The sequence below is a fragment of the Bos indicus genome, chromosome 22, assembly GCF_029378745.1.
Source record: "Bos indicus isolate NIAB-ARS_2022 breed Sahiwal x Tharparkar chromosome 22, NIAB-ARS_B.indTharparkar_mat_pri_1.0, whole genome shotgun sequence".
NCBI classification, from domain to species: domain Eukaryota; kingdom Metazoa; phylum Chordata; class Mammalia; order Artiodactyla; family Bovidae; genus Bos; species Bos indicus.
This window is the reverse complement of record NC_091781.1, coordinates 51510188-51537442: the sequence shown is the minus strand read 5'-3', so window position 1 is coordinate 51537442 and position 27255 is coordinate 51510188. Positions and strand designations below refer to the sequence as shown.

Genomic DNA, 27255 nt, shown 5'->3' with positions numbered 1-27255 from the left:
CTGGATCTGAAAAATAAATTCTTGTGACATGATATCCTCCAGGTCTCAATTTCATTGTCTCCTCTCCTCACAGTTATCAAGAAAGAATCTTGAACTATTTCATGTCTCGTGTGTGTGTGTACCCGTGTGTGTGTGTGTCTATGTGTCTGTGTGTGTGTCCATGAGTGTATGTGTGTGTGAGATCACTCCTGTGAACACAGAGAAGGGTGAGGGCCCTGTTCCTTCCACGCGGGAGGCAGTAGCCTCAGGAGCTCCAGGACAGCGTCTCCATCCTTGGGCGCCTCCCGAACACTTCACCCGCCCCACTCTGCCCTCCTCCTCCAACACCCAGTAGGACCTAAGGAGACCTGCTGTGTGTGCAGTGCTGGTGGGAATGCTGCTCCTGCTCGCATGGAGCTGACAGTCCACGAGGGGCCAGGCTTCCCACCTTGTTAAACACTCACAGAGACTGTTCTGGGCATTGCACCTGCAGGCTCAGCCCTGAGACTGAACTGCGTCTCTGTGAGTGACACACAGATCACATCACTGTTTGCCTCTGATCAGACATTGCCCATGTCCTGCCCGCTCCCCGTTTTCTAGCTGACCTTTGCTCTGGGGCAGATGGTAGCCCTGGGGAGTTTGAATCCAGGGAGTAGCTTCAACTAACCATTGGGGGAACTTGATGGAAAAACATCTCTTCTTTCTCCCTCCTTGGGTGTTCCACTCCCAGATGTGTCACACCTCTGTCTGAGGTCCCCAACTGGCTTTAGTCTCAGCCATGCACTTCAGTGACCTCTTCATTGAACGTACTCTTCTGACTCAGGTCCTACCCTGTCTCATGTCTCTACATCCCTGCTCGAGGTTTCTGGAATTGCCTCCCAAACAAACTACTTCTGCTAAATGCTTGTCTTAGGTCTGCTTCTGGGTCAGCCTGAACCAAGACACAGATTCCTTTCTCTGAGAGGGACAGAGGGCAGGATCTCACAGAGCATGTACTCTGCTACCTGTCAGGCTTGGCTCCTCTTGGTGAACAGGTGGGGCTGAATCAGGAAGGTTAGAGGAAAACAATAGAATGGGAAAGACTGGAGATCCCTTCAAGAAAATTAGAGATACCAAGGGAACATTTCATGCAAAGATGGGTACTATAAAGGACAGAAATGGTATGGACCTAACAAGCAGAAAATATTAAGAAGAGGCGGCAAGAATACACAGAAGAACTATACAAAAAAGATCTTCATGACCCAGATAATCAGGATGGTGTGATAACTCACCTAGAGCCAGACATCTTGGAATGCGAAGTCAAGTGGGCCTTAGGGAACATCACTAAGAACAAAGCTAGTGGAGGTGATGGAATTCCAGTTGAGCTATTTCAAATCCTAAAGGATGATGCTGTTAAAATGCTGCACTCAATATGCCAGCAAATTTGGAAAACTCAGCAGTGGCCTCAGGACTGGAAAAGGTCCATTTTCATTCCAACCCCAAAGAAAGGCAATGCCAAAGAATGTTCCAACTACCACACAATTGCACTCATCTCACACACTAGTAAAGTAATGCTCAAAATTCTCCAAGTGAGGCTTCAACAGTATGTGAACTGAGAACTTCCAGATGCTCAAGCTGGATTTAAAAAAGGCTGAAGAAGCAGAGATCAAATTGTCAACATTTTCTGGATCATTGGAAAAGCAGGAGAGTTCCAGAAAAATATTTACTTCTGCTTTATTGATTACGCCAAAGCCTTTGACTGTGTGGATCACCACAACAGACTGGAAAATTCTTAAAGAGATGGGAATACCAGACCACTTTATCTGCCTCCTGAGAAATCTGTATGCAGGTCAAGAAGCAACAGTTAGAACCGGACATGGAACGATGGACTGGTTCCAAGTTGGGAAAGGAGTGCGTCAAGGATGTATATTGTCACCCTGTTTATTTAACTTATATGCAGAGTACATCATGAGAAATGCTGGATTCAATGCTGGATGAAGCACAAACTGGAATCAAGATTGCTGGGAGAAATATCAATAACCTCAGATATGCAGATGACACTGCCCTTATGGCAGAAAGCGAAGCAGAACTAAAGAGCCTCTTGATGAAAGTGAAAGAGGAGAATGAAAAAGCTGACTTAAAACTCAACATTTAAAAAACTGAGATCATGGCATCCAGTCCTATCACTTCCTGGCAAATAATTGGGGAAATAATGGAAACAGTGTCAGACTTTATTTTCTTGGGCTCCAAAATCGCTGCAGATGGTGACTGCAGCCATGAAATTAAAAGATGCTTGCTCTTTGGAAAAGATGCTATGACAAACCTAGACAGCATATTAAAAAACAAAGACATTACTTTGCCGACAAAGGTCCATCTAGGCAAAGCTATGCTTTTTCCAGTAGTTATGTATGAATTTGAGATGGGACCATAAAGAAAGCTGAGCGCCAAAGAATTGATGCTTTTGGACTGTGGTGTTGAAGAAGACTCTTGAGAGTCCCTTGGACTGCAAGGAGGTCCAACCAGTCAATCCTAAAGAAAATCAGTGTGCATATTCATTGGAAGGACTGATGCTGAAGCTGAAGCTCAAATACGTTGGCCACCCTACACAATGAACTGAGTCATTGGAAAAGACCCTGATGCTGGGAGAGATGGAAGGCAGGAGGAGAAGGGGATGACAGGGGATGAGATGGTTGGATGGCATCACCGGCTCAATGGACATGAGTTTGAGCAAGCTTCGGGAGTTGTTGATGGACAGAAAAGCCTGGCATGCTGCAGTCCATGGGGTTGCAAAGAGTTGAACATGACTGAGCAACTGAACTGACTGAACTGAAAGGAACCTCATGTGTCTCACTCTACATCACTCCTTCCTGTGGGAGGAAACCCAATAGGGAAACTGAGGGCTCTGTTGTGTTTGTGTCAGTGATACAGGCTTGCCAGAGCCAATTGTTCTATTGTCAGGATTGTTTTTAGCTGCTTGTTAAGCTCTTGGTGGCTTCCCTGGAAGCTCAACTGGTAGAGAATCTTCCTGCAGTCCAGGAGATCCTGGTTCAATCCCTGGGTTGGGAAGACCCCTTGAGGAAGGGAAAGGCTACCCACTCCAGTATTCTTGCCTGGAGAATTCCATGGACCATACAGTCCATAGTGTTGCAAAGAGTCAGACACGACTGAATGACTTTCACTTTCATTTTAAGCTCTTGGTAGCTTCAAACCAGTAGACGTTCCTGCCAGAGTATTGATGCCTCCCATGCTTGTCCTGCCCTGTCCTGTCTGTGCTGCTGAGGCAGTGAGAACTGCAGGTAGGAGAGTTGGTACCGGAACACACAGCTGGAGTCCACTGTGAGTGATAAAACTGAGTAGCGTATTTCTTTACTTCCCAAAGCACGTACTCGTCAAAACCTGGGAGGACCTGCTGGAAGGGCTGTTTCTACCTTCCCAGTGCACCCGTGGGAAGACGGAAGACCTCCGCTAGGACAAGCCAGTCCGTGAGGAGGGAACACAGAGGCACCCAGGAAAGGGAGGTATGTGGGCCTTGTGCGAAGGGCCCAGTCCTCCATCCTCCCGGAAGTTGATGTCTGGATGGGCTCAGCTCACTTCCTGCTCAAATGTCATGGTCTCCCAGAGGCTCACTGTGAGATCCTGAGGGCTTGCAAAGATGGGAGAGAGGACTTCAGTCTGAAGTATGAGCAAATATAAAGTTTCAGAGGCAAGAAGGCACAGGGAGGGTTTCAGGCTTACCTAGTAGGCAGTAATCATGTGTATTGCCAAATCTTTTCTACTGTGAACATCTCCTTTCCCTCATTTGAGTTGGGAAAAAGATACAGTTTGACCAAGAGGCCACTGGGAAATACCTGGACTGTGAAACCAGGTTGCACAGAGGCCCACCTCTCCTTCCTTCTCCAAGGCTGGTGTGTAACCAGCACTATCCATCCAGCTGCCATCTTACGAGGGGCCCTGGCCAAGTCCCCAAGGGTCCCATAGGAAAACTGAGACCAATAGCAAACCCAGAACTCACAATTACATGACAATTCCTCCTGAAACTTGTACAAGAATTTCTTTCTTGGCTTGTGGCCCGTCTATTGCTTTGGTCCATTATCCTCTCAGCCAGCTGTGTTCTCAAAACCCTGCACACTGGCCACCCCAGCGTGGTGTCCCAACAGGGCATGGGACAGGAATTCACTTGAGGTGAAATCAGAGGAGACTTCCTGAAGGCTGCGGGACCCAGGATAAATGAGGTGCCGAATCTCCTTGGACATCAGTGAAGGCTTCCTAAGGAAGAAGGTCAGGGCAAGCAGAGGGGTCAGGGGAGGAGATGGGAGACGAGCATGTGGCTCTGAGGTGCCTGAGTGTTTGGGATGGACAGGGGAGCCTGACACCTGAGGCCTGCAGGCAGTGGGAGAGGACAACACCGAGCATCAAGCTGCAAACCTTGTTGCCCTTGACTCAAGGCAGCAGGTGAAACGGTCAAATCAGTGGTTTGCAGGATCCCTAGACAATGGTGTGGAGGGCGGACAGTGGTCAGGGAGAGCTAGGAACATACTCTCTAGAAACTGCGTAAAGAGAAGGCATTAACCTAACCTAGTTATTTGGTGAGGACTGTCCATCCTGTGGTTGCCTTCACTGTGAGAGAGAACAAAGAACTGTGGTCGTGATACAGATGACACTTCCTCATACTTAGCTGGGGAGGTGCCAGGGTAACAGCCCAGGCATCTGGCCATAGGAAATATATGACTGAGAAAGTAATCAGAAGAGTCCAGAAGAGGGGACAGATGGAGCCGAGCTCCTGACTGGCTGAGAACTGAGCCCATAGGACAGGATGGTGTGGCCTTGATGCCTGCCTCGGTACTGGCTTGGTGGGGGGGCGGCGGGGAGTTAGGCTCTAGACATGATGATACTGTCAATCATTCATGAAAGTTGCTGAGTGCCTACTGGCCAAGAGCCTTGAGCAGGAGATTTATTGTTGAATATACTCCTTTAAGGGCTTCCCATGTGAAGCTAGTGGTAAAGAACTCGCCTGCCGGTTTAGGAGATGTAAGACGTATGGGTTTGATCCCTGGATGGGGAAGATCCCCTGGAGAAGGGCATGGCCACACACTCCAGTATTCTTGCCTGGAGAATCCCATGGACAGAGGAGCCTGGTGGACTCCAATCCATGGGGTCACAAAGAGTTGGACACGCTGAAGTGACTTAGCACGCACGCATGCAAAGTCCTTCAAACTGTTGTCAGGTGTGCAGGTGTAAGACAGATTTCTGACTCCCTCCCTCTCCTAAGGACTCAACCATTTTGAGCAAACCTGCTGGTGACACTCCCCAGGGTGTCCAGAAGAGACCAAGAAGTTGTCAGGGAGATGGAGAAACCATTTCTTCACCTTGCACAGGGGCCTCTCTTCAAACTGCCCAAAAACCCATGAAGCAACAGCAGGGGCTGAGGCAAGTCCACCTCAGGCCGTGGGAGGAGGGCAGGGATGGGGCTAGTCAGGAAGACTCCTGGTTGAGCCTTTGCATCAGGGCCCAGGCTGAGCATAAAAGGAGGGTCCTTCACCTGGGAGGAGGCAGACTGGGGACCATGCAGACCCAGAGGGCCAGCCTCTCACTGGGGCGGTGGTCACTGTGGCTACTGCTGCTGGGACTAGTGGTGCCCTCGGCCAGCGCCCAAGCCCTCAGCTACAGGGAGGCCGTGCTTCGTGCTGTGGATCAGCTCAATGAGCTGTCCTCAGAAGCTAATCTCTACCGCCTCCTGGAGCTAGACCCACCTCCCAAGGATGTGAGTTGGGGAGGGGACTGTCTAGGTGAGGGGCAGGGAGACAGATCAGAGAAGGAAAAATGAGCCTGAACCCAGTTTCCCCCGCGCTTTAATCCGTCACCAGAATGAAGATCTGGGCACTCGAAAGCCTGTGAGCTTCACGGTGAAGGAGACTGTGTGCCCCAGGACGATTCAGCAGCCCGCGGAGCAGTGTGACTTCAAGGAGAAAGGGGTGAGGCTGGGGGCTTGGGGTCAATGTTTCCCAGGGAGCTGAACAGGGAGCTTCTGGGAAGGTTTCCTGTCTCTGGGGTGAGGCTGGGAGGTTATGGCCAGGGGATTCCAGTTTGACCTTGAGCCTCTCCTTCCAGCGGGTGAAACAGTGTGTGGGGACAGTCACCCTGGACCCATCCAATGACCAGTTTGACCTAAACTGTAATGAGGTGAGTGGTCCCTTCTGGACTGGGGGGGTTCTAGGGAAGATAGTGTGTGGAACATCCTCTGTACCAATGACCCGCTGTCCCATCCAGGGCAGACAGAGGCCCTCCTACCCTGGCCCCTCCTTCCCTAAGCCCCAGGTCTCCAGCCCTGGGGCTGCCTCCCTTCGAGCAGTGGTTCTCTACTGGGGTTCCCATCTGGGAACTGACATGAGATGGATTCTCAGGACCCACTCAGACTTCCTGAATCTGACACTGGAGTGGGGCCCAGCCATTTGGATTTTCACAAGCCCTCCAGGGAATTGTGACTGAGCTCAGCTTATGACACACTGACTGCAGTCATGGGTTTTCAGCCTCTGCTCTCATCCAGCTTTGCTGGAATGTGCTTGTGACCCTGGGAAGCCCCATGCCATCTGTGGGCCTCAGTTTCCTCTCTGTCTGTGGTATGGAGATTCAACCACATGCTCCAAGGGTCACAGCCAGAGCGTGACCTGGGGTTGCAAGGCTCCTTGGGCAGCCCAGGAAGGTAGAGGTGTGGTGTGTGTGTGGGGGGGGTGTCAAGTGTTAATCATGAGTCAGTCCCAAAAGAAGCTTGCGGCCTCCTTTTTCATAGCTCCAGAGTGTCATCCTACCCTGGAAATGGCGATGGTGGCCTTGGCGCAGAGGTTGATGGAGAAGAGCTGTCAGATCCTGAGCCTGGGGAAGAGTCTTAAGTGTCTGATTTGTTCAGATTCGGGCTTCTGGACAGTGAAAATAAATTCTTGTGAAGACGGTTCCTCCAGGCTTTAATTTCACTTGTCTCCCCTTCTCCCACTCATCAGGACCATATCCCTAACTCTGGGAGGTCCCCCACATATGGTGTGCATCTATGTGTATGTGTCCATGTGTGTGTGTGAGATCACTCCTGTGAACACAGAGAAGCCTGAGGCCCCTGTTCCTTCCAGGAGGGCACGGGGCAGGCAGCAGCCCCAGGAGCTCAGGAACTGCCTCCCCACCCTCGGGTCCCTCCCGAGCCCTTCACCCACCCCTGCCCTCCTCCTCCAACACCCAGTAGGACGTAAGGAGACCTGCCGTGGGTGCAGAGCTGGTGGGGCTGCTGTTCCTGCTCACGTGGAGCTGACAGTCCACGAGGGGCCAGGCTGCTCACCTTGTTAAACACTCACAGAGATGAAGTTCAGTCTCAGGGATAAGCCTGCAGGTGCAACGCCCAGGACGTACCTCTTGCCCTCGACAATCTGAATTCTGAAATAGCCCATCCCTCCTGGCTTTTCTGTGGCATTTAGACTCAATACTGTTTCTTCAGCTGGGTCTCAGATGTCAGGGGTGGGTTTGTGTTTAGTGATCACGTAGTATAAAAATGTGTACCACTAAAAAGAAGTATCCTGCTCATCGGGGTGAAGATTTCTCCACGAGGGCGTGAGAGACAGAATGACACAGAGATTCCATGTCTATTTGCCTGTGTGTTTCAGACACTGTCCGTGTCCTGCCCACTCCCCATTCTCTAGCTGACCTTTGCTCTGAGGCAGACAGGAAGCACTATGGAGTTTGTATCAGGGAACACTTTCAATTAACAATTGGGGGCTGCTGCTGCTAAGTCACGGCAGTCATGCCCGACTCTGTGTGACCCCATAGACGGAAGCCCACCAGGCTCCCCTCCCTGGGATTTTCCAGGCAAGAACACTGGAGTGGGTTGCCATTTCCTTCTCCAATGCATGAAAGTGAAAAGTGAGAACTTGGGGTAAAAACATCTCCTCTTCCTCACTCCCTCGGGGGCCCACCTCCAGACGTATCACACCTCTGCCTGAGGTCCCCAGCTGGGTTGAGCTCCTGTCATCCACTTTACTGCCTGTTTACTGACATGTCTTCTTCTCACTCATCCTGCCCTGACTCCTCTGTCTACACTTTTGCTGGCTTTTTCTGGAATTACCTCGCAAACAAACTCCTTCGATTAAAGGCTTGCCTTCAGTCCCCTTCTGGGCCACTGTGAACCAAGACATATTCCCTTGTCTGAGAGGGACATAGGGTAGGATCTCACAGAGCATTTACTTTGTTACCTGTCAGGCTTGTCTCCTCTTGGTGAGCAGGTGTGTTGATTGCAGACAGGTTAGTCGATCCCTGTGCGTCTTCTCTACATTGTCATATGCTGTGGGGGGAAGCCGTACTGAGGGAACTCAGAGCTGTGTTGTGTCTGTGCCCGAGGATCCAGGCTTGGTAGAGCCAAGTGTGAAATGGTCAGTTTTGTTTTTTGAGCTGGCTGTTACATTCTTGGTAGCTTGAAATCAGCCATGGAAAAAATGTTTACACCATGGAAACTGGCAGATGGTCCACATTAGGCCCGTCACCGCTGGCACATCCCAGCCCCACCGGAGAGAGGGACCACTCATCAGGATGACATGACATCTGTGCAGGTCACCTCTGTTTTCAGTCGTTCCCCATGATTGCCCATCTTGCTCCCATGGCCTCCCACCTGTAGCCTCGGGCCAGTCTCGTCCTTTCATATTCTACATTGGCATTTACCTGACGTTCCTTGCTGCGGAGGAGGCTCCCAGCATGTACAGGTAACCACTGATAGCAGAAAGGGGTGGATGCTTACATTGGTTCCATCTGAATCCTAGAGCTGGGAGCTGAAGTGGTCCCTGGCAGGGAGGTCTGCAGGCCTACTTAGCGCCTTCTAATGGGATTGGCTTCTGAGTGTCTGCTCTTCGATCCCTGGACCTCTTACTCCCTGAGAGAACAAATATCAGGTCCTTCCATTAATGGCTTTGAGCATCAGGCCAGGGCAGTGGCCCCGAGAGGGGGGAGGAGCCTCTCTAGAGGCTGAGAGAGTGTGGGGCTGCCTGGGATGAGGTACTGAAGACAAAATAAGGCAGGTTGGTGCCCTGACAGGCTGGACCATGCGGGCGTGGGTTGTGACAGCACAGTCCCGGGCTGCTCGGTGCCTGGGGGTAGGTACGAGATGTGTGTGTGGGGAGATGACAGTTCAGTTTTGACCCTTTTGGTTGAGGTGGGCCAGAGGGATGCTGGTCTCTGGGTGGGGCGCTGGGCAGTAGGCATTGTTAGTGTCCTGCTCAATCCTGTCAATGGGCGGCCGCCCTGAGGACCCTCAGCTGTTGGGACTGTGGGAGGTAGATGGTAATGGCTCTCAGGTCCCTTCACAGCTGCCTTCACAGCTTCCCCCTCCCCAGGAGATCCTGGGATACTCTGTCTCCTCTGCACTTGGCCTGTGTAAGTGACTGCCTGTGAAGGGGACATGAGAGCCCAGCTCCCTCCTCAGTGAGTCCTAAAGCAGGGATGCAATGCCAGTTCCAGGGCTTTTGGGGTGAGGTTTAACCTCGTCCCAGGGTAGAGCGCCTCCCTGAGGGAGGGTTCGGGTCACCCTGCTGAGTCTGCCATTTCCTAGTGAGGGGGGGTCCTTGATTGAATGGTTTACCTGTGGGTCTCATTTTCCTCATCAACTGACCTACACAGAGAGCTGGTGGGTGTTCCCAGAGGTCTGGGGGCACTGTTTGGGACTGGATTCTGGTTCTCCTTGCCCCAGAGTCTCATGGACAGGAAAGATGGCTGGGAGGAGCAAAGGAGGGGGCAATGCAGGATCAGGGCTCCTACTAGAGTTTGTTGGGGTGAAACGTGCACGCGGGTGTCTCAAGGTTCAGATGCGGAGCGGGGACATGCTGGCTGGAGACAAGGGCTGTGCTGTCTTTCCTGAGAAGACCTCAGCCCTAACAGGCTGTGAGGACTAAGCCAGAAAAGCTGGTTGCTCAGGGCATGGAAGACATGCTCCTCACCATGAGAGGTGCCATCAAGGACCACACTGAGGACCCTACACAGAATTAGGGAGGATGGGGAGGGGACTTCAGTCTGAAGTGTGAGCCAATGCAAAGGCCCAGAGGCAAGATAGCACAGGGAGGGTTTCAGGCTTACCTAATAGCCAGTAACCATGTGTATTGCTAGTAATTTTCTATTGTAATCACCTCGCTTTCCTTCTTTGACTTGGGAAAAGGATACAGCTTGACCAAGAGGCCACTGGGGCAAGACCTGGGCTGTGTAACCAGGTTGCACCAAGGCCCACCTGTCCTTCTCTCTCCAAGGCTGATGTGTAACCAGCACCTTCCATCCAGCTGCCACTTCCGAGGGGCCCCAGCCCAGAGTCCCAAAGGTCAACACATGCCAAGAGCTACCCCTGGCCTCCAGTCACATGGCTATCCCAAGGCAAGCCTTATTAGAATTAGCTTCATGGTCCCTGAGCCCCTCTAACACTTGGCTGCTTATGGCTCCCATCTGTGCTCTCTCTACCACCCAGCACCAGCCCTCAAGCCTGGTGTCTCACCCACATGACTGGACATGGAGTCAAATGAGAAGAAACTTTTTCAGGGCTGTGAGAGCCAAGAGGAGGAGATTCTGAGTGTTCTTAGAGATCAGGGATGCCTTTCCAAGGAGGAAGGCCAGGGCAAGCAGAGGGACCAGAGGCACAGTTGGGAGGTGAGCTGGAGGCTCCGACGGGCCCGAGTGATCGGGGTGGCCTGGGACCCAATACCTGAGGCCTGTAGGGTGGGGAGTGAGGACAGTAAAGAGACCCAAGCATCCAGACCCTAATGCCCCTGGCTCAAGGAGGTGGGTGAAATACCCAAATCAGTGATTTGCAGAAGCCCCCTAGACAATGGTATGGAGGGTGGACAGTGGTCAGGGGAGAGCCAGGAACACAGAGGAGGACTTTGGGCATTCTGGCTCCCCGTTGGAGGAGAGAAGACGGGGTAGGACCAGGGAAGGAGTGGTACGAGGTCTAGGAGTGTCCTCAGGCAGAAGGAGCAGGTAGGGCTCCCAGGCTTCCAGCTCAGGGTCCTGCGGCAGCACCCAGCCAACAGCTCAGTGCGGACAACCAGGGTGTTCATGGGAGTCTTGAACCCAGAGCCATGTGTGCACGAGAACTCGTGTCTTGAAAAGGGAAGGGACAGCCCCTGGAACATGTGAGAACTGAGAGGAGAAGCAGCCCGGATGCACCCGAGCCAGCCCTGCCTCCTAAGAGGAGACTCCCTGGAGGAGACTCAGCAGAACCCACAGAGGAGGGGACCCAGGAGAGAAGCGACAGGGGAGAATCAGTGTTTGGAGGACAGATGGACTCTGCAGCCTGTGAAGATAAAGATAAGGCTTTAGTGCGGCCCCTGTACTTAGGGAGGGCTGTCCAGCCTGCGATGGCCTGAGGGTGAAATAGAGCAAAGAAGCGTGCAGATGACCATTTCTCAGGGCAGATGAGAGGCAGCCAAAGCAATAGGCCAGGTTTGGTAGGTTCTGGGGCCAGGACATTTTTAGACTGAGAAGAGCAATGCAGAGGAATCCAGGAGAGGAGACAAATGGAGCTCACTGTATGAGGGCTGGACACAGAGACGATGGTGTGGCCCTGTGTCTACCTAGGGACTGGCTGGTGTGTACATCTTGAGATGTAGTACTGTCATCCACTCACCAAATGTCAAGTGACCCTCTACTGGGTTCCAGGCAGTGCCAAGAGGTGGAGGCTGACTGCTGAATACACTCCTTTACCCCGGATCCTCAGGAGCCCATGGTGTGGACTCAGAGGGGATGTAGACAGTGCCTGGTCCCTCCCTCTCCTCAAGGACTCAACCCCTTTGAGCAACCGTGCCTGTGACACTTCCCACGGACCCCAGGAGAGGCCGAGATATTGTCAGGGAGATGGAGAAACCCTTTCGTCACCTTGCACAGGGGCCTCCCTGACCACTGCCCAGAAATCCAATGAAGCAACAGCAAAGCCTGAGTCAAGTCCACCTCGCACCTGGGAGGAGGCCAGGGATGGGGCGGGTCAGGTTGAGTCTTTGCATCAGGCCCAGGCTGAGCATAAAAGGAGGGTCCCTCAGGTGGGAGGAGGCAGACTGGGCACCATGGAGACCCCGAGGGCCAGCCTCTCCCTGGGACGGTGGTCACTGTGGCTGCTGCTGCTGGGACTAGCGCTGCCCTCGGCCAGCGCCCAGGCCCTCAGCTACAGGGAGGCCGTGCTTCGTGCTGTGGATCAGCTCAATGAGCAATCCTCAGAACCTAACATTTACCGTCTTCTCGAGCTGGACCAGCCTCCTCAGGATGTAAGTCAGGGAGGGGGCTGGGGAAGGGACCCTCTGGGTGGAGGAGCAGAGACACAGAGCAGAGAAGGAAGCCTGAGCCCAAGCCCAGTCTCCCCACTCTGATCCTCGAGCAGGATGAAGACCCAGACAGCCCGAAGCGGGTGAGCTTCAGGGTGAAGGAGACCGTGTGCTCCAGGACCACCCAGCAGCCCCCCGAGCAGTGTGACTTCAAGGAGAATGGGGTGAGCCTGGGGGCTGGGGGCACAGGAGGCTGCTTCCCAGATTGCTGAACAGGGGGCTTCGAGCAAGGTTCCCAGCCCCTGGTGTGAGGCTGGGAGCTTATGGCCTGGGGGTGGGTGGTTCCACTTTGACCTTGAGCCTCCCCTTCCAGCTGCTGAAACGCTGTGAGGGGACAGTCACCCTGGACCAGGTCAGGGGTAACTTCGACATCACCTGTAATAATGTAAGTGGCCCCTTCTGTACTGTGGCAACTGCTGTGGTGGTGGGTTGTGGAACTTCCTTTGGACCAATGACCCACTGCCCCATCCAGGGCAGAGAAAGACTCTCCTACCCTGCCCCCTCCCTCCCCGAGCCCCAGATCTCCCGTCCTGGCTGTGTGTCCCTTAGAGCAGTGGTTCTCTCCTGGGGTCCCCACCCAGAGAACTTGTCAGAAAGGCAGATTCTCAGCCCCACTCAGGCCACCTGAGTTGGACTCTGGGGTGGGGTCTGACCATTTGTCTTTTCCCAGGACTTCCAGGGATTCTGACTGTGCTAAAGTTTTGAGAGTCACGAGCCCTCAACCTCTGCTCTCTTCCAGCTTTGCTGGGATGGGCTTGTGACTCTGGGAAGCCCTTGTCTTCCTTTAGTCTCTTCATCTATTTCTGAGTGTGGGGATTCCACCTCATGCTCCAAATATCACAGCCAGAGGTGAACTTGTGCCTGAGGATCCTGGTGTGACCCTGAAACAGGAAGGGCCAGGTGGGGAGGGATCTTGGGTTGATGGTGATGCCGTACCAACAAGCAACCTGTGTTTTTCTTGTTTCACAGCACCGGAGCATCAGGATTACAAAGCAGCCATGGGCACCACCACAGGCAGCCCGATTATGTCGCATTGTAGTGTTAAGGGTTTGCAGATAATCAGCTCTTGTAGATTTCTGTCATAAGCCAGCAAAGAGTCCTAAGGGTTTTCTTACTCTGCCTCAAGCTACTGGATCTGAAAAATAAATTCTTGTGACATGATATCCTCCAGGTCTCAATTTCATTGTCTCCTCTCCTCACAGTTATCAAGAAAGAATCTTGAACTATTTCATGTCTCGTGTGTGTGTACCCGTGTGTGTGTGTGTCTATGTGTCTGTGTGTGTGTCCATGAGTGTATGTGTGTGTGAGATCACTCCTGTGAACACAGAGAAGGGTGAGGGCCCTGTTCCTTCCACGCGGGAGGCAGTAGCCTCAGGAGCTCCAGGACAGCGTCTCCATCCTTGGGCGCCTCCCGAACACTTCACCCGCCCCACTCTGCCCTCCTCCTCCAACACCCAGTAGGACCTAAGGAGACCTGCTGTGTGTGCAGTGCTGGTGGGAATGCTGCTCCTGCTCACATGGAGCTGACAGTCCACGAGGGGCCAGGCTTCCCACCTTGTTAAACACTCACAGAGACTGTTCTGGGCATTGCACCTGCAGGCTCAGCCCTGAGACTGAACTGCGTCTCTGTGAGTGACACACAGATCACATCACTGTTTGCCTCTGATCAGACACTGCCCATGTCCTGCCCGCTCCCCATTTTCTAGCTGACCTTTGCTCTGGGGCAGATGGTAGCCCTGGGGAGTTTGAATCCAGGGAGTAGCTTCAACTAACCATTGGGGGAACTTGATGGAAAAACATCTCTTCTTTCTCCCTCCTTGGGTGTTCCACTCCCAGATGTGTCACACCTCTGTCTGAGGTCCCCAACTGGCTTTAGTCTCAGCCATGCACTTCAGTGACCTCTTCATTGAACGTACTCTTCTGACTCAGGTCCTACCCTGTCTCATGTCTCTACATCCCTGCTCGAGGTTTCTGGAATTGCCTCCCAAACAAACTACTTCTGCTAAATGCTTGTCTTAGGTCTGCTTCTGGGTCAGCCTGAACCAAGACACAGATTCCTTTCTCTGAGAGGGACAGAGGGCAGGATCTCACAGAGCATGTACTCTGCTACCTGTCAGGCTTGGCTCCTCTTGGTGAACAGGTGGGGCTGAATCAGGAAGGTTAGAGGAAAACAATAGAATGGGAAAGACTGGAGATCCCTTCAAGAAAATTAGAGATACCAAGGGAACATTTCATGCAAAGATGGGTACTATAAAGGACAGAAATGGTATGGACCTAACAAGCAGAAAATATTAAGAAGAGGCGGCAAGAATACACAGAAGAACTATACAAAAAAGATCTTCATGACCCAGATAATCAGGATGGTGTGATAACTCACCTAGAGCCAGACATCTTGGAATGCGAAGTCAAGTGGGCCTTAGGGAACATCACTAAGAACAAAGCTAGTGGAGGTGATGGAATTCCAGTTGAGCTATTTCAAATCCTAAAGGATGATGCTGTTAAAATGCTGCACTCAATATGCCAGCAAATTTGGAAAACTCAGCAGTGGCCTCAGGACTGGAAAAGGTCCATTTTCATTCCAACCCCAAAGAAAGGCAATGCCAAAGAATGTTCCAACTACCACACAATTGCACTCATCTCACACACTAGTAAAGTAATGCTCAAAATTCTCCAAGTGAGGCTTCAACAGTATGTGAACTGAGAACTTCCAGATGCTCAAGCTGGATTTAAAAAAGGCTGAAGAAGCAGAGATCAAATTGTCAACATTTTCTGGATCATTGGAAAAGCAGGAGAGTTCCAGAAAAATATTTACTTCTGCTTTATTGATTACGCCAAAGCCTTTGACTGTGTGGATCACCACAACAGACTGGAAAATTCTTAAAGAGATGGGAATACCAGACCACTTTATCTGCCTCCTGAGAAATCTGTATGCAGGTCAAGAAGCAACAGTTAGAACCGGACATGGAACGATGGACTGGTTCCAAGTTGGGAAAGGAGTGCGTCAAGGATGTATATTGTCACCCTGTTTATTTAACTTATATGCAGAGTACATCATGAGAAATGCTGGATTCAATGCTGGATGAAGCACAAACTGGAATCAAGATTGCTGGGAGAAATATCAATAACCTCAGATATGCAGATGACACTGCCCTTATGGCAGAAAGCGAAGCAGAACTAAAGAGCCTCTTGATGAAAGTGAAAGAGGAGAATGAAAAAGCTGACTTAAAACTCAACATTTAAAAAACTGAGATCATGGCATCCAGTCCTATCACTTCCTGGCAAATAATTGGGGAAATAATGGAAACAGTGTCAGACTTTATTTTCTTGGGCTCCAAAATCGCTGCAGATGGTGACTGCAGCCATGAAATTAAAAGATGCTTGCTCTTTGGAAAAGATGCTATGACAAACCTAGACAGCATATTAAAAAACAAAGACATTACTTTGCCGACAAAGGTCCATCTAGGCAAAGCTATGCTTTTTCCAGTAGTTATGTATGAATTTGAGATGGGACCATAAAGAAAGCTGAGCGCCAAAGAATTGATGCTTTTGGACTGTGGTGTTGAAGAAGACTCTTGAGAGTCCCTTGGACTGCAAGGAGGTCCAACCAGTCAATCCTAAAGAAAATCAGTGTGCATATTCATTGGAAGGACTGATGCTGAAGCTGAAGCTCAAATACGTTGGCCACCCTACACAATGAACTGAGTCATTGGAAAAGACCCTGATGCTGGGAGAGATGGAAGGCAGGAGGAGAAGGGGATGACAGGGGATGAGATGGTTGGATGGCATCACCGGCTCAATGGACATGAGTTTGAGCAAGCTTCGGGAGTTGTTGATGGACAGAAAAGCCTGGCATGCTGCAGTCCATGGGGTTGCAAAGAGTTGAACATGACTGAGCAACTGAACTGACTGAACTGAAAGGAACCTCATGTGTCTCACTCTACATCACTCCTTCCTGTGGGAGGAAACCCAATAGGGAAACTGAGGGCTCTGTTGTGTTTGTGTCAGTGATACAGGCTTGCCAGAGCCAATTGTTCTATTGTCAGGATTGTTTTTAGCTGCTTGTTAAGCTCTTGGTGGCTTCCCTGGAAGCTCAACTGGTAGAGAATCTTCCTGCAGTCCAGGAGATCCTGGTTCAATCCCTGGGTTGGGAAGACCCCTTGAGGAAGGGAAAGGCTACCCACTCCAGTATTCTTGCCTGGAGAATTCCATGGACCATACAGTCCATAGTGTTGCAAAGAGTCAGACACGACTGAATGACTTTCACTTTCATTTTAAGCTCTTGGTAGCTTCAAACCAGTAGACGTTCCTGCCAGAGTATTGATGCCTCCCATGCTTGTCCTGCCCTGTCCTGTCTGTGCTGCTGAGGCAGTGAGAACTGCAGGTAGGAGAGTTGGTACCGGAACACACAGCTGGAGTCCACTGTGAGTGATAAAACTGAGTAGCGTATTTCTTTACTTCCCAAAGCACGTACTCGTCAAAACCTGGGAGGACCTGCTGGAAGGGCTGTTTCTACCTTCCCAGTGCACCCGTGGGAAGACGGAAGACCTCCGCTAGGACAAGCCAGTCCGTGAGGAGGGAACACAGAGGCACCCAGGAAAGGGAGGTATGTGGGCCTTGTGCGAAGGGCCCAGTCCTCCATCCTCCCGGAAGTTGATGTCTGGATGGGCTCAGCTCACTTCCTGCTCAAATGTCATGGTCTCCCAGAGGCTCACTGTGAGATCCTGAGGGCTTGCAAAGATGGGAGAGAGGACTTCAGTCTGAAGTATGAGCAAATATAAAGTTTCAGAGGCAAGAAGGCACAGGGAGGGTTTCAGGCTTACCTAGTAGGCAGTAATCATGTGTATTGCCAAATCTTTTCTACTGTGAACATCTCCTTTCCCTCATTTGAGTTGGGAAAAAGATACAGTTTGACCAAGAGGCCACTGGGAAATACCTGGACTGTGAAACCAGGTTGCACAGAGGCCCACCTCTCCTTCCTTCTCCAAGGCTGGTGTGTAACCAGCACTATCCATCCAGCTGCCATCTTACGAGGGGCCCTGGCCAAGTCCCCAAGGGTCCCATAGGAAAACTGAGACCAATAGCAAACCCAGAACTCACAATTACATGACAATTCCTCCTGAAACTTGTACAAGAATTTCTTTCTTGGCTTGTGGCCCGTCTATTGCTTTGGTCCATTATCCTCTCAGCCAGCTGTGTTCTCAAAACCCTGCACACTGGCCACCCCAGCGTGGTGTCCCAACAGGGCATGGGACAGGAATTCACTTGAGGTGAAATCAGAGGAGACTTCCTGAAGGCTGCGGGACCCAGGATAAATGAGGTGCCGAATCTCCTTGGACATCAGTGAAGGCTTCCTAAGGAAGAAGGTCAGGGCAAGCAGAGGGGTCAGGGGAGGAGATGGGAGACGAGCATGTGGCTCTGAGGTGCCTGAGTGTTTGGGATGGACAGGGGAGCCTGACACCTGAGGCCTGCAGGCAGTGGGAGAGGACAACACCGAGCATCAAGCTGCAAACCTTGTTGCCCTTGACTCAAGGCAGCAGGTGAAACGGTCAAATCAGTGGTTTGCAGGATCCCTAGACAATGGTGTGGAGGGCGGACAGTGGTCAGGGAGAGCTAGGAACATACTCTCTAGAAACTGCGTAAAGAGAAGGCATTAACCTAACCTAGTTATTTGGTGAGGACTGTCCATCCTGTGGTTGCCTTCACTGTGAGAGAGAACAAAGAACTGTGGTCGTGATACAGATGACACTTCCTCATACTTAGCTGGGGAGGTGCCAGGGTAACAGCCCAGGCATCTGGCCATAGGAAATATATGACTGAGAAAGTAATCAGAAGAGTCCAGAAGAAGGGACAGATGGAGCCGAGCTCCTGACTGGCTGAGAACTGAGCCCATAGGACAGGATGGTGTGGCCTTGATGCCTGCCTCGGTACTGGCTTGGTGGGGGGGCGGCGGGGAGCTAGGCTCTAGACATGATGATACTGTCAATCATTCATGAAAGTTGCTGAGTGCCTACTGGCCAAGAGCCTTGAGCAGGAGATTTATTGTTGAATATACTCCTTTAAGGGCTTCCCATGTGAAGCTAGTGGTAAAGAACTCGCCTGCCGGTTTAGGAGATGTAAGACGTATGGGTTTGATCCCTGGATGGGGAAGATCCCCTGGAGAAGGGCATGGCCACACACTCCAGTATTCTTGCCTGGAGAATCCCATGGACAGAGGAGCCTGGTGGACTCCAATCCATGGGGTCACAAAGAGTTGGACACGCTGAAGTGACTTAGCACGCACGCATGCAAAGTCCTTCAAACTGTTGTCAGGTGTGCAGGTGTAAGACAGATTTCTGACTCCCTCCCTCTCCTAAGGACTCAACCATTTTGAGCAAACCTGCCGGTGACACTCCCCAGGGTGTCCAGAAGAGACCAAGAAGTTGTCAGGGAGATGGAGAAACCATTTCTTCACCTTGCACAGGGGCCTCTCTTCAAACTGCCCAAAAACCCATGAAGCAACAGCAGGGGCTGAGGCAAGTCCACCTCAGGCCGTGGGAGGAGGGCAGGGATGGGGCTAGTCAGGAAGACTCCTGGTTGAGCCTTTGCATCAGGGCCCAGGCTGAGCATAAAAGGAGGGTCCTTCACCTGGGAGGAGGCAGACTGGGGACCATGCAGACCCAGAGGGCCAGCCTCTCACTGGGGCGGTGGTCACTGTGGCTACTGCTGCTGGGACTAGTGGTGCCCTCGGCCAGCGCCCAAGCCCTCAGCTACAGGGAGGCCGTGCTTCGTGCTGTGGATCAGCTCAATGAGCTGTCCTCAGAAGCTAATCTCTACCGCCTCCTGGAGCTAGACCCACCTCCCAAGGATGTGAGTTGGGGAGGGGACTGTCTAGGTGAGGGGCAGGGAGACAGATCAGAGAAGGAAAAATGAGCCTGAACCCAGTTTCCCCCGCGCTTTAATCCGTCACCAGAATGAAGATCTGGGCACTCGAAAGCCTGTGAGCTTCACGGTGAAGGAGACTGTGTGCCCCAGGACGATTCAGCAGCCCGCGGAGCAGTGTGACTTCAAGGAGAAAGGGGTGAGGCTGGGGGCTTGGGGTCAATGTTTCCCAGGGAGCTGAACAGGGAGCTTCTGGGAAGGTTTCCTGTCTCTGGGGTGAGGCTGGGAGGTTATGGCCAAGGGGATTCCAGTTTGACCTTGAGCCTCTCCTTCCAGCGGGTGAAACAGTGTGTGGGGACAGTCACCCTGGACCCATCCAATGACCAGTTTGACCTAAACTGTAATGAGGTGAGTGGTCCCTTCTGGACTGGGGGGGTTCTAGGGAAGATAGTGTGTGGAACATCCTCTGTACCAATGACCCGCTGTCCCATCCAGGGCAGACAGAGGCCCTCCTACCCTGGCCCCTCCTTCCCTAAGCCCCAGGTCTCCAGCCCTGGGACTGCCTCCCTTCGAGCAGTGGTTCTCTACTGGGGTTCCCATCTGGGAACTGACATGAGATGGATTCTCAGGACCCACTCAGACTTCCTGAATCTGACACTGGAGTGGGGCCCAGCCATTTGGATTTTCACAAGCCCTCCAGGGAATTGTGACTGAGCTCAGCTTATGACACACTGACTGCAGTCATGGGTTTTCAGCCTCTGCTCTCATCCAGCTTTGCTGGAATGTGCTTGTGACCCTGGGAAGCCCCATGCCATCTGTGGGCCTCAGTTTCCTCTCTGTCTGTGGTATGGAGATTCAACCACATGCTCCAAGGGTCACAGCCAGAGCGTGACCTGGGGTTGCAAGGCTCCTTGGGCAGCCCAGGAAGGTAGAGGTGTGGTGTGTGTGTGGGGGGGTGTCAAGTGTTAATCATGAGTCAGTCCCAAAAGAAGCTTGCGGCCTCCTTTTTCATAGCTCCAGAGTGTCATCCTACCCTGGAAATGGCGATGGTGGCCTTGGCGCAGAGGTTGATGGAGAAGAGCTGTCAGATCCTGAGCCTGGGGAAGAGTCTTAAGTGTCTGATTTGTTCAGATTCGGGCTTCTGGACAGTGAAAATAAATTCTTGTGAAAACGGTTCCTCCAGGCTTTAATTTCACTTGTCTCCCCTTCTCCCACTCATCAGGACCATATCCCTAACTCTGGGAGGTCCCCCACATATGGTGTGCATCTATGTGTATGTGTCCATGTGTGTGTGTGAGATCACTCCTGTGAACACAGAGAAGCCTGAGGCCCCTGTTCCTTCCAGGAGGGCACGGGGCAGGCAGCAGCCCCAGGAGCTCAGGAACTGCCTCCCCACCCTCGGGTCCCTCCCGAGCCCTTCACCCACCCCTGCCCTCCTCCTCCAACACCCAGTAGGACGTAAGGAGACCTGCCGTGGGTGCAGAGCTGGTGGGGCTGCTGTTCCTGCTCACGTGGAGCTGACAGTCCACGAGGGGCCAGGCTGCTCACCTTGTTAAACACTCACAGAGATGAAGTTCAGTCTCAGGGATAAGCCTGCAGGTGCAACGCCCAGGACGTACCTCTTGCCCTCGACAATCTGAATTCTGAAATAGCCCATCCCTCCTGGCTTTTCTGTGGCATTTAGACTCAATACTGTTTCTTCAGCTGGGTCTCAGATGTCAGGGGTGGGTTTGTGTTTAGTGATCACGTAGTATAAAAATGTGTACCACTAAAAAGAAGTATCCTGCTCATCGGGGTGAAGATTTCTCCACGAGGGCGTGAGAGACAGAGTGACACAGAGATTCCATGTCTATTTGCCTGTGTGTTTCAGACACTGTCCGTGTCCTGCCCACTCCCCATTCTCTAGCTGACCTTTGCTCTGAGGCAGACAGGAAGCACTATGGAGTTTGTATCAGGGAACACCTTCAATTAACAATTGGGGGCTGCTGCTGCTAAGTCACGGCAGTCGTGCCTGACTCTGTGTGACCCCATAGACGGAAGCCCACCAGGCTCCCCTCCCTGGGATTTTCCAGGCAAGAACACTGGAGTGGGTTGCCATTTCCTTCTCCAATGCATGAAAGTGAAAAGTGAGAACTTGGGGTAAAAACATCTCCTCTTCCTCACTCCCTCGGGGGCCCACCTCCAGACGTATCACACCTCTGCCTGAGGTCCCCAGCTGGGTTGAGCTCCTGTCATCCACTTTACTGCCTGTTTACTGACATGTCTTCTTCTCACTCATCCTGCCCTGACTCCTCTGTCTACACTTTTGCTGGCTTTTTCTGGAATTACCTCGCAAACAAACTCCTTCGATTAAAGGCTTGCCTTCAGTCCCCTTCTGGGCCACTGTGAACCAAGACATATTCCCTTGTCTGAGAGGGACATAGGGTAGGATCTCACAGAGCATTTACTTTGTTACCTGTCAGGCTTGTCTCCTCTTGGTGAGCAGGTGTGTTGATTGCAGACAGGTTAGTCGATCCCTGTGCGTCTTCTCTACATCGTCATATGCTGTGGGGGAAGCCGTACTGAGGGAACTCAGAGCTGTGTTGTGTCTGTGCCCGAGGATCCAGGCTTGGTAGAGCCAAGTGTGAAATGGTCAGTTTTGTTTTTTGAGCTGGCTGTTACATTCTTGGTAGCTTGAAATCAGCCATGGAAAAAATGTTTACACCATGGAAACTGGCAGATGGTCCACATTAGGCCCGTCACCGCTGGCACATCCCAGCCCCACCGGAGAGAGGGACCACTCATCAGGATGACATGACATCTGTGCAGGTCACCTCTGTTTTCAGTCGTTCCCCATGATTGCCCATCTTGCTCCCATGGCCTCCCACCTGTAGCCTCGGGCCAGTCTCGTCCTTTCATATTCTACATTGGCATTTACCTGACGTTCCTTGCTGCGGAGGAGGCTCCCAGCATGTACAGGTAACCACTGATAGCAGAAAGGGGTGGATGCTTACATTGGTTCCATCTGAATTCTAGAGCTGGGAGCTGAAGTGGTCCCTGGCAGGGAGGTCTGCAGGCCTACTTAGCGCCTTCTAATGGGATTGGCTTCTGAGTGTCTGCTCTTCGATCCCTGGACCTCTTACTCCCTGAGAGAACAAATATCAGGTCCTTCCATTAATGGCTTTGAGCATCAGGCCAGGGCAGTGGCCCCGAGAGGGGGGAGGAGCCTCTCTAGAGGCTGAGAGAGTGTGGGGCTGCCTGGGATGAGGTACTGAAGACAAAATAAGGCAGGTTGGTGCCCTGACAGGCTGGACCATGCGGGCGTGGGTTGTGACAGCACAGTCCCGGGCTGCTCGGTGCCTGGGGGTAGGTACGAGATGTGTGTGTGGGGAGATGACAGTTCAGTTTTGACCCTTTTGGTTGAGGTGGGCCAGAGGGATGCTGGTCTCTGGGTGGGGCGCTGGGCAGTAGGCATTGTTAGTGTCCTGCTCAATCCTGTCAATGGGCGGCCGCCCTGAGGACCCTCAGCTGTTGGGACTGTGGGAGGTAGATGGTAATGGCTCTCAGGTCCCTTCACAGCTGCCTTCACAGCTTCCCCCTCCCCAGGAGATCCTGGGATACTCTGTCTCCTCTGCACTTGGCCTGTGTAAGTGACTGCCTGTGAAGGGGACATGAGAGCCCAGCTCCCTCCTCAGTGAGTCCTAAAGCAGGGATGCAATGCCAGTTCCAGGGCTTTTGGGGTGAGGTTTAACCTCGTCCCAGGGTAGAGCGCCTCCCTGAGGGAGGGTTCGGGTCACCCTGCTGAGTCTGCCATTTCCTAGTGAGGGGGGTCCTTGATTGAATGGTTTACCTGTGGGTCTCATTTTCCTCATCAACTGACCTACACAGAGAGCTGGTGGGTGTTCCCAGAGGTCTGGGGACACTGTTTGGGACTGGATTCTGGTTCTCCTTGCCCCAGAGTCTCATGGACAGGAAAGATGGCTGGGAGGAGCAAAGGAGGGGGCAATGCAGGATCAGGGCTCCTACTAGAGTTTGTTGGGGTGAAACGTGCACGCCTGTCTCAAGGTTCAGATGCGGAGTGGGGACATGCTGGCTGGAGACAAGGGCTGTGCTGTCTTTCCTGAGAAGACCTCAGCCCTAACAGGCTGTGAGGACTAAGCCAGAAAAGCTGGTTGCTCAGGGCATGGAAGACATGCTCCTCACCATGAGAGGTGCCATCAAGGACCACACTGAGGACCCTACACAGAATTAGGGAGGATGGGGGAGGGGACTTCAGTCTGAAGTGTGAGCCAATGCAAAGGCCCAGAGGCAAGATAGCACAGGGAGGGTTTCAGGCTTACCTAATAGCCAGTAACCATGTGTATTGCTAGTAATTTTCTATTGTAATCACCTCGCTTTCCTTCTTTGACTTGGGAAAAGGATACAGCTTGACCAAGAGGCCACTGGGGCAAGACCTGGGCTGTGTAACCAGGTTGCACCAAGGCCCACCTGTCCTTCTCTCTCCAAGGCTGATGTGTAACCAGCACCTTCCATCCAGCTGCCACTTCCGAGGGGCCCCAGCCAACTGCTCAGAGTCCCACAGGTCAACACATGCCAAGAGCTACCCCTGGCCTCCAGTCACATGGCTATCCCAAGGCAAGCCTTATTAGAATGAGCTTCATGGTCCCTGAGCCCCTCTAACACTTGGCTGCTTATGGCTCCCATCTGTGCTCTCTCTACCACCCAGCACCAGCCCTCAAGCCTGGTGTCTCACCCACACGACTGGACATGGAGTCAAATGAGAAGAAACTTTCTCAGGGCTGTGAGAGCCAAGAGGAGGAGATTCTGAGTGTTCTTAGAGATCAGGGATGCCTTTCCAAGGAGGAAGGCCAGGGCAAGCAGAGGGACCAGAGGCACAGTTGGGAGATGAGCTGGAGGCTCCGACGGGCCCGAGTGATCGGGGTGGCCTGGGACCCAATACCTGAGGCCTGTAGGGTGGGGAGTGAGGACAGTAAAGAGACCCAAGCATCCAGACCCTAATGCCCCTGGCTCAAGGAGGTGGGTGAAATACCCAAATCAGTGATTTGCAGAAGCCCCCTAGACAATGGTGTGGAGGGCGGACAGTGGTCAGGGAGAGCTAGGAACATACTCTCTAGAAACTGCGTAAAGAGAAGGCATTAACCTAACCTAGTTATTTGGTGAGGACTGTCCATCCTGTGGTTGCCTTCACTGTGAGAGAGAACAAAGAACTGTGGTCGTGATACAGATGACACTTCCTCATACTTAGCTGGGGAGGTGCCAGGGTAACAGCCCAGGCATCTGGCCATAGGAAATATATGACTGAGAAAGTAATCAGAAGAGTCCAGAAGAGGGGACAGATGGAGCCGAGCTCCTGACTGGCTGAGAACTGAGCCCATAGGACAGGATGGTGTGGCCTTGATGCCTGCCTCGGTACTGGCTTGGTGGGGGGGCGGCGGGGAGCTAGGCTCTAGACATGATGATACTGTCAATCATTCATGAAAGTTGCTGAGTGCCTACTGGCCAAGAGCCTTGAGCAGGAGATTTATTGTTGAATATACTCCTTTAAGGGCTTCCCATGTGAAGCTAGTGGTAAAGAACTCGCCTGCCGGTTTAGGAGATGTAAGACGTATGGGTTTGATCCCTGGATGGGGAAGATCCCCTGGAGAAGGGCATGGCCACACACTCCAGTATTCTTGCCTGGAGAATCCCATGGACAGAGGAGCCTGGTGGACTCCAATCCATGGGGTCACAAAGAGTTGGACACGCTGAAGTGACTTAGCACGCACGCATGCAAAGTCCTTCAAACTGTTGTCAGGTGTGCAGGTGTAAGACAGATTTCTGACTCCCTCCCTCTCCTAAGGACTCAACCATTTTGAGCAAACCTGCCGGTGACACTCCCCAGGGTGTCCAGAAGAGACCAAGAAGTTGTCAGGGAGATGGAGAAACCATTTCTTCACCTTGCACAGGGGCCTCTCTTCAAACTGCCCGAAAACACATGAAGCAACAGCAGGGGCTGAGGCAAGTCCACCTCAGGCCGTGGGAGGAGGGCAGGGATGGGGCTAGTCAGGAAGACTCCTGGTTGAGCCTTTGCATCAGGGCCCAGGCTGAGCATAAAAGGAGGGTCCTTCACCTGGGAGGAGGCAGAATGGGGACCATGCAGACCCAGAGGGCCAGCCTCTCACTGGGGCGGTGGTCACTGTGGCTACTGCTGCTGGGACTAGTGGTGCCCTCGGCCAGCGCCCAAGCCCTCAGCTACAGGGAGGCCGTGCTTCGTGCTGTGGATCAGCTCAATGAGCTGTCCTCAGAAGCTAATCTCTACCGCCTCCTGGAGCTAGACCCACCTCCCAAGGATGTGAGTTGGGGAGGGGACTGTCTAGGTGAGGGGCAGGGAGACAGATCAGAGAAGGAAAAATGAGCCTGAACCCAGTTTCCCCCGCGCTTTAATCCGTCACCAGAATGAAGATCTGGGCACTCGAAAGCCTGTGAGCTTCACGGTGAAGGAGACTGTGTGCCCCAGGACGATTCAGCAGCCCGCGGAGCAGTGTGACTTCAAGGAGAAAGGGGTGAGGCTGGGGGCTTGGGGTCAATGTTTCCCAGGGAGCTGAACAGGGAGCTTCTGGGAAGGTTTCCTGTCTCTGGGGTGAGGCTGGGAGGTTATGGCCAGGGGATTCCAGCTTGACCTTGAGCCTCTCCTTCCAGCGGGTGAAACAGTGTGTGGGGACAGTCACCCTGGACCCGTCCAATGACCAGTTTGACCTAAAGTGTAATGAGGTGAGTGGTCCCTTCTGGACTGGGGGGGTTCTAGGGAAGATAGTGTGTGGAACATCCTCTGTACCAATGACCCGCTGTCCCATCCAGGGCAGACAGAGGCCCTCCTACCCTGGCCCCTCCTTCCCTAAGCCCCAGGTCTCCAGCCCTGGGGCTGCCTCCCTTCGAGCAGTGGTTCTCTACTGGGGTTCCCATCTGGGAACTGACATGAGATGGATTCTCAGGACCCACTCAGACTTCCTGAATCTGACACTGGAGTGGGGCCCAGCCATTTGGATTTTCACAAGCCCTCCAGGGAATTGTGACTGAGCTCAGCTTATGACACACTGACTGCAGTCATGGGTTTTCAGCCTCTGCTCTCATCCAGCTTTGCTGGAATGTGCTTGTGACCCTGGGAAGCCCCATGCCATCTGTGGGCCTCAGTTTCCTCTCTGTCTGTGGTATGGAGATTCAACCACATGCTCCAAGGGTCACAGCCAGAGCGTGACCTGGGGTTGCAAGGCTCCTTGGGCAGCCCAGGAAGGTAGAGGTGTGTGTGTGTGGGGGGGGGGGGTGTCAAGTGTTAATCATGAGTCAGTCCCAAAAGAAGCTTGTGGCCTCCTTTTTCATAGCTCCAGAGTGTCATCCTACCCTGGAAATGGCGATGGTGGCCTTGGCGCAGAGGTTGATGGAGAAGAGCTGTCAGATCCTGAGCCTGGGGAAGAGTCTTAAGTGTCTGATTTGTTCAGATTCGGGCTTCTGGACAGTGAAAATAAATTCTTGTGAAAACAGGTTCCTCCAGGCTTTAATTTCACTTGTCTCCCCTTCTCCCACTCATCAGGACCATATCCCTAACTCTGGGAGGTCCCCCACATATGGTGTGCATCTATGTGTATGTGTCCATGTGTGTGTGTGAGATCACTCCTGTGAACACAGAGAAGCCTGAGGCCCCTGTTCCTTCCAGGAGGGCACGGGGCAGGCAGCAGCCCCAGGAGCTCAGGAACTGCCTCCCCACCCTCGGGTCCCTCCCGAGCCCTTCACCCACCCCTGCCCTCCTCCTCCAACACCCAGTAGGACGTAAGGAGACCTGCCGTGGGTGCAGAGCTGGTGGGGCTGCTGTTCCTGCTCACGTGGAGCTGACAGTCCACGAGGGGCCAGGCTGCTCACCTTGTTAAACACTCACAGAGATGAAGTTCAGTCTCAGGGATAAGCCTGCAGGTGCAACGCCCAGGACGTACCTCTTGCCCTCGACAATCTGAATTCTGAAATAGCCCATCCCTCCTGGCTTTTCTGTGGCATTTAGACTCAATACTGTTTCTTCAGCTGGGTCTCAGATGTCAGGGGTGGGTTTGTGTTTAGTGATCACGTAGTATAAAAATGTGTACCACTAAAA

The 27255-nt window shown here is 52.6% G+C and overlaps 4 protein-coding genes and 1 long non-coding RNA gene across 7 annotated transcripts; 4 read left to right on the top strand and 1 right to left on the bottom strand.

The window, feature by feature from the left end:
* Nucleotides 1-22: 22 nt before the first annotated feature.
* LOC139178645 (uncharacterized) lies at nucleotides 23-25276 on the bottom strand. The gene is made up of 3 exons (XR_011563053.1): nucleotides 21592-25276; nucleotides 3971-8275; nucleotides 23-3594 (listed from the first exon to the last, which is right to left on the bottom strand). It is a non-coding gene; the product is annotated as an uncharacterized lncRNA (long non-coding RNA).
* LOC139178643 (cathelicidin-4) lies at nucleotides 5485-6880 on the top strand. Its single transcript, XM_070776766.1, has 4 exons — nucleotides 5485-5719; nucleotides 5823-5930; nucleotides 6067-6138; nucleotides 6746-6880. Exons 1-4 carry the CDS (start codon nucleotides 5522-5524, stop codon nucleotides 6800-6802), a joined length of 435 nt encoding a protein of 144 aa, XP_070632867.1. The 5' UTR covers nucleotides 5485-5521; the 3' UTR covers nucleotides 6803-6880.
* Nucleotides 9012-13433, top strand: LOC139176073 (cathelicidin-1-like). Of its 3 annotated transcripts, XM_070776760.1 has the most exons (4): nucleotides 11901-12221; nucleotides 12335-12442; nucleotides 12592-12663; nucleotides 13248-13433. In XM_070776760.1, exons 1-4 carry the CDS (start codon nucleotides 12024-12026, stop codon nucleotides 13335-13337), a joined length of 468 nt encoding a protein of 155 aa, XP_070632861.1. In that variant the 5' UTR covers nucleotides 11901-12023; the 3' UTR covers nucleotides 13338-13433. The 3 variants fall into 3 exon arrangements, with proteins under 3 accessions (XP_070632860.1, XP_070632862.1, XP_070632861.1); XM_070776759.1 differs by lacking the exons at nucleotides 11901-12221; nucleotides 13248-13433 and adding an exon at nucleotides 9012-9077 and having other exon boundaries at nucleotides 12592-12921; XM_070776761.1 differs by lacking the exon at nucleotides 13248-13433 and having other exon boundaries at nucleotides 11625-12221; nucleotides 12592-12921.
* LOC139178642 (cathelicidin-4) lies at nucleotides 18888-20312 on the top strand. Its single transcript, XM_070776765.1, has 4 exons — nucleotides 18888-19124; nucleotides 19228-19335; nucleotides 19473-19544; nucleotides 20151-20312. Exons 1-4 carry the CDS (start codon nucleotides 18927-18929, stop codon nucleotides 20205-20207), a joined length of 435 nt encoding a protein of 144 aa, XP_070632866.1. The 5' UTR covers nucleotides 18888-18926; the 3' UTR covers nucleotides 20208-20312.
* LOC109575975 (cathelicidin-4) lies at nucleotides 25242-26630 on the top strand. Its single transcript, XM_019984236.2, has 4 exons — nucleotides 25242-25467; nucleotides 25571-25678; nucleotides 25815-25886; nucleotides 26495-26630. Exons 1-4 carry the CDS (start codon nucleotides 25261-25263, stop codon nucleotides 26549-26551), a joined length of 444 nt encoding a protein of 147 aa, XP_019839795.2. The 5' UTR covers nucleotides 25242-25260; the 3' UTR covers nucleotides 26552-26630.
* Nucleotides 26631-27255: the final 625 nt, after the last annotated feature.

Coding starts and splice junctions, on each gene's coding strand:
- LOC139178643 (XM_070776766.1), top strand. CDS start 5,522: ATGCAGACCCAGAGGGCCAGCCTCTCACTGGGGCGGTGGTCACTGTGG. Junction 5,720..5,822: donor TAGACCCACCTCCCAAGGAT/GTGAGTTGGGGA, acceptor ATCCGTCACCAG/AATGAAGATCTGGGCACTCG. Junction 5,931..6,066: donor GTGACTTCAAGGAGAAAGGG/GTGAGGCTGGGG, acceptor CTCTCCTTCCAG/CGGGTGAAACAGTGTGTGGG.
- LOC139176073 (XM_070776761.1), top strand. CDS start 12,024: ATGGAGACCCCGAGGGCCAGCCTCTCCCTGGGACGGTGGTCACTGTGG. Junction 12,222..12,334: donor TGGACCAGCCTCCTCAGGAT/GTAAGTCAGGGA, acceptor ATCCTCGAGCAG/GATGAAGACCCAGACAGCCC. Junction 12,443..12,591: donor GTGACTTCAAGGAGAATGGG/GTGAGCCTGGGG, acceptor CTCCCCTTCCAG/CTGCTGAAACGCTGTGAGGG.
- LOC139178642 (XM_070776765.1), top strand. CDS start 18,927: ATGCAGACCCAGAGGGCCAGCCTCTCACTGGGGCGGTGGTCACTGTGG. Junction 19,125..19,227: donor TAGACCCACCTCCCAAGGAT/GTGAGTTGGGGA, acceptor ATCCGTCACCAG/AATGAAGATCTGGGCACTCG. Junction 19,545..20,150: donor TTGACCTAAACTGTAATGAG/GTGAGTGGTCCC, acceptor CCTTTTTCATAG/CTCCAGAGTGTCATCCTACC.
- LOC109575975 (XM_019984236.2), top strand. CDS start 25,261: ATGGGGACCATGCAGACCCAGAGGGCCAGCCTCTCACTGGGGCGGTGG. Junction 25,468..25,570: donor TAGACCCACCTCCCAAGGAT/GTGAGTTGGGGA, acceptor ATCCGTCACCAG/AATGAAGATCTGGGCACTCG. Junction 25,887..26,494: donor TTGACCTAAAGTGTAATGAG/GTGAGTGGTCCC, acceptor CCTTTTTCATAG/CTCCAGAGTGTCATCCTACC.